We start from the raw sequence: 10760 nt of genomic DNA, 5'->3' as shown, positions 1-10760 counted from the left end.
CCCCCCCAACCTTTACCGTGATTGAATCATTTCTAGAATAACAATGATGACGCAACAACACGCATACAATCATGGTTTTTCACATTCGGTATAGCACTGAGTGCATTATATGAGACACTGGACACTTTATGATAAATCAGGCTTCGTGGAGGATGGTTTTGCCCAACTGCTGGCTAATGTCGGCTTTCGGAGCTCAGTGAGGGTAGGCCAGGCTAAGGGACAGCGTTCAGCAGGCTAGGTGTACTCAATGCACTTTCGACTTACAGTTTTTTCTGTTTAAAAAAATTATTTATTTGAAAGAGTTGAGAGAGAGCACGAGAGATCTTCCATCCACTGGTTCACTGCCAAGATGCCCGTGGAGCCAGGAGCTTCTTCCAGGTCTCCCGCATGGGTACAGGGGCCCAAGCACTTCCTTCTCAGGCCATAGCAGAGAGCTGGATCATAAGTGGAGCAGCCGGGACTCGAACCGGCGTCCATATGGGATGCGAGCATCGCAGGCGGCGCTTTACCAGCACCCCCAACGACTTCCCGTATTTTCAGTTTACCTGGATTCAGTGGGCTGTGACCCCGGGGGAGTGAAGGGGGGCGTCCGTGCAGAATAAACTTCCTGTGTGTTTCGGCTTCCTCATCCGGCGTGACTGCCTGAGGAAGGCTGTAAGCTCTTTCAGTCGCCACTTCTGCGTTGGCAGAGTGACAGGCGACCTCTCTTCACCTGCAGCCTTTCCCGGGCCTGCTTGTGGGGCTCCGCGCATGCCCAGTGAATGCACGTCCAGGTGCGGGTGTCTGCAGGTGGGAGCCCCCACCGCGGTGTTCCCGGCGTCCTCGGAAGAGGTGTCTGCGAAGGCGGGCCGCCGGGTCTCCTAGGGCTGGGCGGGACTCGGGCTACATATAAGAAAGGCGTGCCACCGTCCCAGCTGCAGTGGAGCTACCGCCACGGTTGCCAGCTCTGGGCTTGAGACCAGATCCAGAGACGCTGAAGGAGAAGGCAAGGTCTGATTTCTGTGTGTTCTTTTATTCGGTTCCAAAGTGGAAGGCAGGGCGGGTGTGCAGGTGCGTGAGAGGCTGTGGCTGGGCTGGGGTCGCTGACACAACGGCGCTTTCAGAGGGGTCGGGGGAGGAGCTCCGGCAGCTCCCGGCCCTAAGCTCAGCAACGCCTCTCCCCTGCAGGACCCTTTCTCCTCACCACGCCCGGCGCCAGCCTCCGAAGATGCGGCTCCTCGAGAAACTCCGCGCCTCGGCCCCAGAGCCCGCGTTCTCCAACGTGCTTACCCCTGGCCGCATCCCCGAGTTCTGCATCCCGCCGCGGCTGTCCGTGCCCAGCCCGCCCGAGTCCCCGCCCTCGGCTGCCGCCGTGCCCCGCCACTGTGCCGCCGAGCCGGACCTGTGGCCCTGCGCAGCCGACGAGGGTGTCGGCCGCACCGACTGGGACCCGCGCTCGCAGGCCGCGCTCTCGCTGCCGCACCTGCCCCGCGCCCGCACCGCTTACGGCTTCTGCGCCCTGCTCGAGAGCCCGCACATCCGCCGCAAGGAGTCGCTCTTCCTCGGGGGACACCGCGCCGCCGCGCGCCGCCCCCGGGCTCACACCTACGGAGCCGGCGGTGGAGGGGTCGCAGTATCGGACTTCCCCATCGGGCCCCTGCGCAGCCCGCGCGTCGCGGGCGCGGCGCTCGCCACCGAACCCGACGACCACCGCCCGCCCCAGAAGGCGCTCGCCCCGCGGCTCCGCGGCCGCTGCCTCCTGCGCGCCCCTGACGGGCTGCTGAGCCGCGCGCTGCGGGTCCGAGGGAGCCCCGGCCTGGACCGCGCCCGCTCCGTTTCCAGCGGGGACGAGGACGAGGAGCGCGGCGCCGACCCCGGGGCCCCGGCCCCCGCGTCCCCGTCGTCGCCCCCGGGCCCGCGGCCCGAGCGCCTGGAGGCCGAGGGCACCGTGACTCTGGGACGCGCCGGCTGCGCGCTGCGCCTGGCCGCCGAGTACTGTCCGGGCAGCGGGCGCCTCCGCGTCCGGTTGCTCCGCGCCGAGGGCCCGGCCGGGGGCGGCCCCGAGCCCCGCGCCGTCTGCTGCCGCGTCAGCCTGGTCCTGCAGGCGCCGGGCTCCGCGCGCAAGCCGCGCCGCGCCGTGCTGGGCCGCAGCCGCAAGGGCGCCCTGGACCAGGACTTCTGCTTCGACGGCCTCACGGAGGAGCAGGTGCGCCGCCTGGCCGTGCGGGTCAAGGCCGAGAACAAGGGCCGCGGCCTGGAGCGGGGCCGCCGGCTGGGCCAGGGCGAGCTGCCGCTGGGCTCGCTGCTGCTGCTCTGAGGACGCTCTCTGCCCGCCGGAGGACTGGCGGACACGCGGACGCTGACAGCCACTGTGTACAAAAGAAACGTTATTTATTCGTTTTTCTACCTAAGATGCTGCTTTATTGGCGTTTTAGTTACTTGGTGTTCCCCTTTGCCATCGTTAATTGGTAGTGGAGGTGGAACTTTTTGTATCCTTAGGTGGAAAGGATTGGCTCTGGACCGGAAGCAGAGAAATAAACCTGCCTGCTTTTTTATATCAGTCGTAAATGGTTTTTACGGGGGAAAAAAGGCAAGTTATTCGTTTGGAATCACACCCAATGCCAGGCTTCATATGCACAGCTTCCATGCACTGACGTGGCACAGCTAACGCCCCCTTGGACTACACACCCACTACACATAAGACTCCTTCCATATGAAGATATTTGGGTCGGGGAAGAATAGCTTTCTTCTTGACAAAGGATTTCTTTTGGAAGAGAATGCCCCATTAAAATACTGCTAAGAAACAGCAAAACAAAAACCTGTGGAATGTCTTCCAGCAGGTGATGGCTTAGGGACCCTAGGGAGTTCCTGGTGTCTCCCTCATTCTTCTCCAGGAGCCCTGGGGAGCCTGACCTGCCTTTCTTACCACGTTGGTGTTTCTGTGCCATTTTTCTCCCCACATTTCAAAGGCCTGGGAATTCCATCCGGGTCTCCCATGTGGGTGGCAGGGACCCAGCCATTGAGCCGTTACATACTTACCCCCAGTGTGTGCATTAGCAGGAGCTGGAATCAGAAATGGAATCTGCATCCTCTGCTATGGAACACACACAGGCATCCCACGTGGCAGCTTACCTGCTTTGCCAAAAGCCCATCCCATTTTTATTTGTTGATTTAACACAAGACCTGAGTCCACTGGAAACGGATTAGGCCCAAGGAGTTTATCCCTGGCTCTAGGAACCCACAATTGTAATGGAAAGCACAACAGAATAATAAACAGATTGGAAGTCGAATCCTCATTTTGCTACCTGCCCTTAGTCTGAACTGGGGCTAGTCAGCCGGTCTCCCCAGCCTCGTTTACCTCATTGGTGAAGGAGGTGACGGCGGTTTGTGTGTGTGTGGGGGGGGGGGAGCGTCATATTTACCCCAGAGGGTACAGTGAAGATGTGTCTGACAAACCAGCTGGCTCTGGAATGCATGTGCAGTGTGATAGCAAATCTGGAAAGTCTGGCGCTGTTCCTGAGTTGGTGCTTGGGAATTAAATGTTCCAGGAAATAAACGGATTAACATCTCTTTGCTTTCCGGGTTCTGCAGTGGAGGCTGGCGGGATAGCTGGCTGCTAGAGACTGACGGGTTAGAGGGGCTAGCAATGGGAATGTGGTGCCCTCCAGGGTTCCGAGAGTCAGTTTCCCCAGAAATAATCATCAGCACTCGTTCTGGAGCAAAAAACCCTCTAGGGTTGTTTCTGAAACAAGGTTCTGGTCAGACTAAATACAAATCCCAGACTTTAAATAGTATTTAAAAAGGCGAAAGGGCCGATAGAGAAAACACTGCAGAGGCAAATTGTCCAAAGTCGTGTGGCCAGTGTGTGTCACTGAGCTCAGGCAAGAACCAAGCTGTCCTGAGTTCCCTGAGGACTTGTTAGACCCTCTGAGTGAGGATGCTAACACATCGAGAGGCACACCCCAAAGACTCAGAGTCCAGACCAGCTGATGCAAAAGCAAGAGGATTTATTCGGCGTCTGCGCAGACGGGCCTCCTGAACTCGGGAGTCCAGAGAGCGCCCCCAGCACAGAGCCACACGGTTTATATACCCGCAGCGACCAATCAAAAGCACTATAGTGTCCATGCACACAGCAGTCCAATCCGTGAGCTGATCATGTGAAAGGCATGCGTCTTCTATCCAATCAGCTACGGGATCACATGGGAGGCATGCACCTCGTCGCCATTTTGTTGCTTACTTCAGCAGTTCCTTTCCCTGTCAGCGTCATCTTGTTCACCCTGAGGAGGACGACGTCTTGCTCCCTTCGTTCCCCTGGAGGGAGAGCGGCGTCCCGCTTCCCACACTGTTATTTGAGTATTAGGAGGCATACAAACTGGGTTAGGTCTTAGCACAGCCAGGCACAAGTGTCGCAGCTAGCTAAGCATAGGGTCCCTTATTTTTATAGCTGCACCTAATTTTAGCTCTGGGGGAAAAAGTTTAGGGCTATAATTTTTAAACTTTAATTTTATTTGGGGCAAAGGTGACTTCTTGTTTTTAATAGTGTTAGCTTAAGTCACTCCATCTTGGTTTGATTTTTAAGGTTCTTCAGACTGACCTCCCCTTAGTTCACCCAGCTGCTGACTGTGGACCCCTCACCCTCAGAGAGGTGCAACACTAAACCTAGCAGATGAAACAGTGAAGAAGACAAGCGAACAGACAAACATTAACCAGCTTTACTACAGATTTTGATGACTATCATGAAATAAGCTGGGGATGGTGATTAAAACTGTGTGGACTGGGGGGCTGGCACTATGACGCAGTGGGTTAAAGCCCTGGCCTGAAGCGCCGGCATCCCATATGGGTGCCGGTTCTAGTCCCGGCTGCTCTACTTGCGATCCAGCTCTCTGCTATGGCCCGGGAAAGCAGCAGAGATGGTCCAAGTGCTTGGGCCCCTGCACCCACATGGGAAACCTGGAAGAAGCTCCTGGCTCCCGGCTTGGGATCAGTGGAGCTCTGGATGTTGTGGCCAATTGAGGAGTGAACCAATGGATGGAAGACCTCTCTCTCTCTCTCTCTCTCTCCTTCTCTCTGTGTAACTCTGACTTTCAAATAAATAAGTAAATCTTAAAAGAAGAAGACTTGTGAACTGGGAGGGTGGAAGTGAATGGTGTTGGAAGGGCCCCCTGAGATCTGAAAGAGGAATCATTCATTGGAGGAAATGACTGCTTCCCGCCTGCCTGTGGTGCCTTCGTACATCCCCAGTGAAGTTTCCGATGCTCCCCTCTCTGTTTCTTTTCTTCCAGGCTTCTTTAATCTAACACATTCTTCCTGTTACCTTGGTCATCCTTGGCTCCTCCCTCTCACGTTCCACTTTACTGGGCTATAAATCTCATAGTCTCAGGGAGCCCTTGTCTGAAAGCAGCCCCGTCATCACTATCCACTTAGACTGCTTTATTTTTTCTCCTTAGCATCATGTTATACACACTTTGTAGTTTGATCATTTTCTACTCCATGAGAATGCATGCTTTGTAAAGCTGGGGGCTTGGTTCACTGGTTCCTTGCTGTTGCTCCAGAGCCTAGAACAGGGTCTAGCTTATAGTAGACTTTCATTAAATATTAAGCAAATTGAGTGTTGAATGAGGAAAGAAAGAGGTAAACAGAGAAGAGTAGGGGGCACCAGGCTAAGCCTTTGTAATCCCACATTTAGAAATTCGGTAGAGAAGGAGAGGTCTGTGTGTCGGAGGAAAGCAGCAGCAGCCAGTGAGGTAGGGGAAAGAGCAGGTGTGTGTGTGTGTGTAGTCATGGACGCCAAGACAGGAAGTTGTTCTCAGTAGAAGGAGGTGTCCAAGCAACGTAAGTCCTGCCGGGAGGTCAAGAGACACGAGAACAGAGACACATACGCATCTATTGGCATTGGCAAGATGAAGAGCGGTGGTAACCTTGACAAGAGCAGTTCAAGGACAGTAACGATGACAGGAGGAGAATGCATTGACGTGGATGGAAGGTGAGAACATAGACTGGAAGTTTTGATAGACGAGAAAAGGGGCTGGAGCTGGAAGCAAATGTGTAATCAAGGAAGTTCTGATGTGAAAGAGTCCCAGGCATGCTTGGACTATGCAGAATGGAGGGAGGCACTGAGAGGGCAGAGAGAGGGAATCAGCAGTAACTGCAGGGGAGTCTTTGGAGAGCAAGAAAGGCTCTGAGCACGTGTGGGGTGAAGCAGTCACCAGGCACACAGCTGTCCTATTCTGCCATGCCCAGCATCCTTGCATCCTCAGCAGGTCATTCTTGGGGTCCCAGGATACTGGCCAGCAACCACTGGGCCTGCCTTCTGATTGTTTATCAGGACCCAGGCTGGGAAGAGGCTTGCTCCTGAAAACACTCCTAAGGCTGGAGAAGCACTTCCCCGGAAAGCCCCAGCAGACTGGTTACAGCTCAGAAGGAACTGCTAACCCAGTTTGAGCCAGTTTCTGCAAGGGTAGGGGTATAGCCTTGGAATTTTCTCTGTAGATGAGCTGTAGTACTTTGCTAAGCCAGGTGCTTCTTACTGTTGGGAGGGAAGAAAGGGGAGGTGTGACGGATCATTAGCAAGGACATGAAACCCCAGCTTCAAATCTAGGCTTTGGCCTGCGCCACGGCTCACTTGGCTAATCCTCCACCTGTGGTGCTGGCACCCCGGGTTCTAGTCCCGGTTGGGGTGCCGGATTCTGTCCCGGTTGCTCCTCTTCCAGTCCAGCTCTCTGCTGTGGCCCAGGAGTGCAGTGGAGGATGGCCCAAGTGCTTGGGCCCTGTACATGCATGGGAGACCAGGAGAAACACCTGGCTCCTGGCTTTGGATTGGCACAGTGCTGGCCGTAGCAGCCATCTTGGGGGATGAACCAATGGAAGGAAGACCTTTCTCTCTGTGTCTGTCTCTCTCACTGTCTAACTCTGCCTGTCCAAAAAAAAAAAAAAAAAAAAAAAAAAATCCAGGCTCTGCCAGCAGTTAGTGTGACCTGGGGCCGATGCTTACCTTACTATGAACCTTGGTTCTGTTGCTTCTAAGATGTTGAGTATGAAGATGGGAAGGGTTAAATGACATAAGTGCATTTAGTCATAGCAAGATTCCTGGTAAAGGGATGGCAGCCTCTTGTTTTCAGAAGTCATTTGAATGCCCATCTCTCCCAGATGAAGGTAATTTTGCAGAATGGCTGCATGCACACCTGTGCTCCCGGTCTTCAGTCTGTACAAAGGGCAGTCTACTGGGAACATGTCTGGGTGGCTGCACTAAGTGACACAAACACAAACAAGAATTACATTTTTCCGTTCCGCTGGTTGTATGCATCAGCCTCCATCTGCCGTGTTCCAGGGAGAGGAACAACAGCTCAGCTGATGTGCGCTTCTCAAGTCGGGCCACCCACGAGGACTGGTCATCAGCTGTGAACCGTGAGGCCTTGATGAAACACCCGCACGGGAACACAAGCCAGTGCTTTCTCTTCTGCTCACAGGGAGAACCGTTATTTGAATTTATTTGCCAAAGAGAGTAGGTTGAGTCTTGCAGATTGGTAGCCATTTCTGCTTTTAAAAAGAGTCCGTGTGTCCTGGCACCATCTGTCTGTTCGGAGCCAGTGCCTCATTTGTCCATGTGGTGCTCCAGGTCTCCGCTGCTTCTTCCCCCTCGGCTGAGCCAGAGCCTCCGTGCCTCCCTCCCGTGCACAGTGCCCTCTGCATCCCTTCTTCACCACCAATACCTTCTTCATTTCAATATTTTACATAATTCGGGGTTACAGAAAAGTTGCTGAAATACTACAAAGGACTCCCATTTACCCTTCACCCAGATTCTCTGAGTGTTAGCATTTTCCCATGTTTGTTTTTATCACGGTTGTTATCTATACATAATCTATCTTTTGAAAGGTGAGTTTAAACTGAATCCTCAGCGGATTGGCTTTCCAAATACTCTGCTCTCACACAAGCAAATTCCTTCGGCATTTTTATATCATCCAGAATTCTTACTGTTTTTCTGTTTGACAGCCCGTGGGGTGACAGTAACTCAAAAACGTTTCACACCAGGATGCAGCGCTGCAGGTGGGGAGCCGATAGACTCCAAAGGCAAGGAAACCACGAGGGGAGGGGAAGTCTGGGTGCCTGGCTAGATTGCTTTATGTTCTGCACACATGGTAAGTATTGCACTGCACCCCCCAAAAATGTACAAGTATGACAGCTTCATCAAAAATTTTAAATAATGAAACAATTTGTAAAAAACAAAAAGAATCCTTAGCATCTAAGATTGATTGTAGTCTCTCCCCTGTCCATCTCCTCTGATCTTTTCTTCTTTTATCATTTTTGTCATTTAAAAGTGTTGATTGACATGCAATACTCACACATGGACAAATTATTTTTTTAAATCATTACTTGGGGCCAGTGCTGTGGTATAGCAGGTAAAGCTGCTGCCATCCCATATGGGTACCAGTTCAAATCCCAACTTCTCCTCTTCCGATCCAGCTCTCTGCTGTGGCCTGGGAAAGCAGTAGAAGATGGCCCAAATCTTTGAGCCCCTGCATCCACCTGGGATACCTAGAAGAAGCTCCTGGCTCCTGGCTTCGGATTGGCCAGGCTCCGGCCATTATGGCCATTTGGCGAGTGAACCAGTGGATAGAAGAATTCTCTCTCTTTCTCTCTGCCTCTGCCTCTCAAATGAATAAATAAATCTTTTTAAAAAATTGTTACTTATTAGAATGGCAGAGAATCAGAGAGCGAGACAGACAGACAGATCTTGCATCTACTGGTTCCTTCCCCAGATGTCTGCATCTGCCAGAAACGGCTGGGGAGGCCTGATCTCGTGCTGAACTCATGTGTAGGGAACACAACCCAGGTCTCCCACCTGGGTGGCGGAACCCAAGTACTTAAGCCATCCCTTCTGCTGCCCAGGGTGGTCATCATCAGGAGGCAGGACTTGGGAGCTGGTGGTGGATATGGAACCCAGGCTCTCCAATGTGGGACGGGGCACCCTAACAGATGGGCCAAACGTGTTCTGTATGTGTACATTTTTATGGGTGCAGCACAACATGTGAAGAGTACAAAACCCAGCTTCTCCACCGTATTCTCCAGAACCCCTGTCCCCGGTGTTCCTTGGACACGAGAACAGAGTCCACCTGCTGTCCCATGAATGTGTCTGTACCGGGCCCTAGACAGATCTGTGGTGTGTGAATTTTTCATTATGAGAATGAAATGAAACACTGTTCAAAATACAAGTCCACGGGGCTGGCGCTGTGGCGTAGCGGCATCCCATATGAGTGCCGGTTCAAGTCCTGGCTGCTCCTCTTCCGATCCAGCTCTCTGCTGTGGCCCGGGAGTGCAGTAGAAGATGGCCCAAGTGTTTGGGCTCCTGCACACACATGGAAGACCAGGAGGAAGCACCTGGCTCCTGGCTTCAGATCGGCATAGCTGTGGCCATGGCAGCCATTTGGGGAGTGAACCAATGGAAGGAAGACCTTTCTCTCTCTCTCTCTCTCTCTCTCTCTCTCTCACTGTCTAATTCTGTCAAGTAAAAAAAGAAAAAAGAAAAAAAATAAGAAGAGGAGTAGCTTGGACTTGAACTGGTGTCCACAGGGGATGTGGGCACTGTAAGTGGCAGCTTAACCTACTGTACCACAGTGCTGGTCCCATAAGTGTATCTTTTAATTTCCATTTTCCACGAATTTAAGTCCCCTCTTATTCCCACCCTTCTTTGTAAAAACGGGCAACCTCTTGGTATAAGAAGAATGAATTATCAGAGTTGGCATTGTGGTGTTGCAAGTAAGGCCACCACCTGCGATACCAGCATCCTAGAAGGGCACCAGTTCGAGTTCCAGCTGCCTCACCTCTGATTCAGCTCCCTGCTAACACTCTGGGAAAGCAGCTGAGGATGGCCCAAGTGCTTGGGCCTCTGCACCCACGTGGGAGACCCGGAAGCAGCTCCTGGCTCCTGGCTTTAGCCAGCCCAGCTCCAACCATAAACTTAAAAAAAAAAAAGAGAGAGAGAGAGAGAGAGTGAATTCTCCTGCTAGCTGAGGCCTGGGCTCTTTTCTCCACCCTTCCACTTATCACCTGCCTCTTTCTCCTGTGCCAGCACATGCCATGTCAGACCTGAGTAGACTGGGGATTTGCCGGGGCCAACAAGGAGTGGGAATGGAATGGAGCAACAGTGAGGGCAGAGCTTTGTCCTCACAGCTGGGGGCAGTCTCTTTCTCTCTCTGTCTCTTTCATGTATGTATGTATGGATGCATTCATGGAAACACACACAGAGAGATAGAGACACACAGAGAGCCGGCTCCCTTTCCCAATGTCCCCAGCAGGGCAAAGCTGGGAATCAGGGACTCAAGCTAGATCTCCCGCATGGGTGGCAGGAACCCAAGTGCTTGTGCTGTCACCACTGCCATGCAGGGAGCACGTTAGAAAGCCAGGACTGGAAGCAAAACCAGGACTGAAACCCAGGCACTCGGGGCCAGCGCTGTGGCACAGTGGGTTAACACCCTGGCCTGAAGTGCTGGCATCCCATATGGGAGCCGATTCGAGTCCCAGATGCTCCACTTCCAGCCCAGCTCTCTGCTATGGCCTGGGAATGCAGGTCCCTGCACCCACGTGAGAGACCCGGAAGAAACTACTGGCTCCTGGCTTCAGATTGACACAGCTTTGGCCATTGCGGCCAATTGGAGAGTGAACCAGCGGATGGAAGATCTCTCTCTTTCTCTCTCTGCCTCTCCTCTCTCTGTGTAACTCTTTCAAATAAATAAATCTTAAAAAAAAAAAAAAGAAGAAGAAGAAGAAACCCAGGCCCTCAATGA

General features: G+C 53.2%; 1 protein-coding gene across 1 annotated transcript; it reads left to right on the top strand.

The window, feature by feature from the left end:
* Nucleotides 1-409: 409 nt before the first annotated feature.
* On the top strand, nucleotides 410-3269 carry C2CD4B (C2 calcium dependent domain containing 4B). Its single transcript, XM_002718196.5, has 2 exons — nucleotides 410-990; nucleotides 1168-3269. The coding sequence occupies exon 2, from the start codon at nucleotides 1208-1210 to the stop codon at nucleotides 2294-2296; it is 1089 nt and encodes a 362-aa protein (XP_002718242.3). The 5' UTR covers nucleotides 410-990; nucleotides 1168-1207; the 3' UTR covers nucleotides 2297-3269.
* The last annotated feature ends 7491 nt before the right edge of the window (nucleotides 3270-10760 follow it).

This window comes from Oryctolagus cuniculus, chromosome 12 (assembly GCF_964237555.1).
Source record: "Oryctolagus cuniculus chromosome 12, mOryCun1.1, whole genome shotgun sequence".
In the NCBI taxonomy this organism is placed as follows: Eukaryota; Metazoa; Chordata; class Mammalia; order Lagomorpha; family Leporidae; genus Oryctolagus; species Oryctolagus cuniculus.
This window is presented reverse-complemented; position numbering and strand designations above follow the sequence as displayed.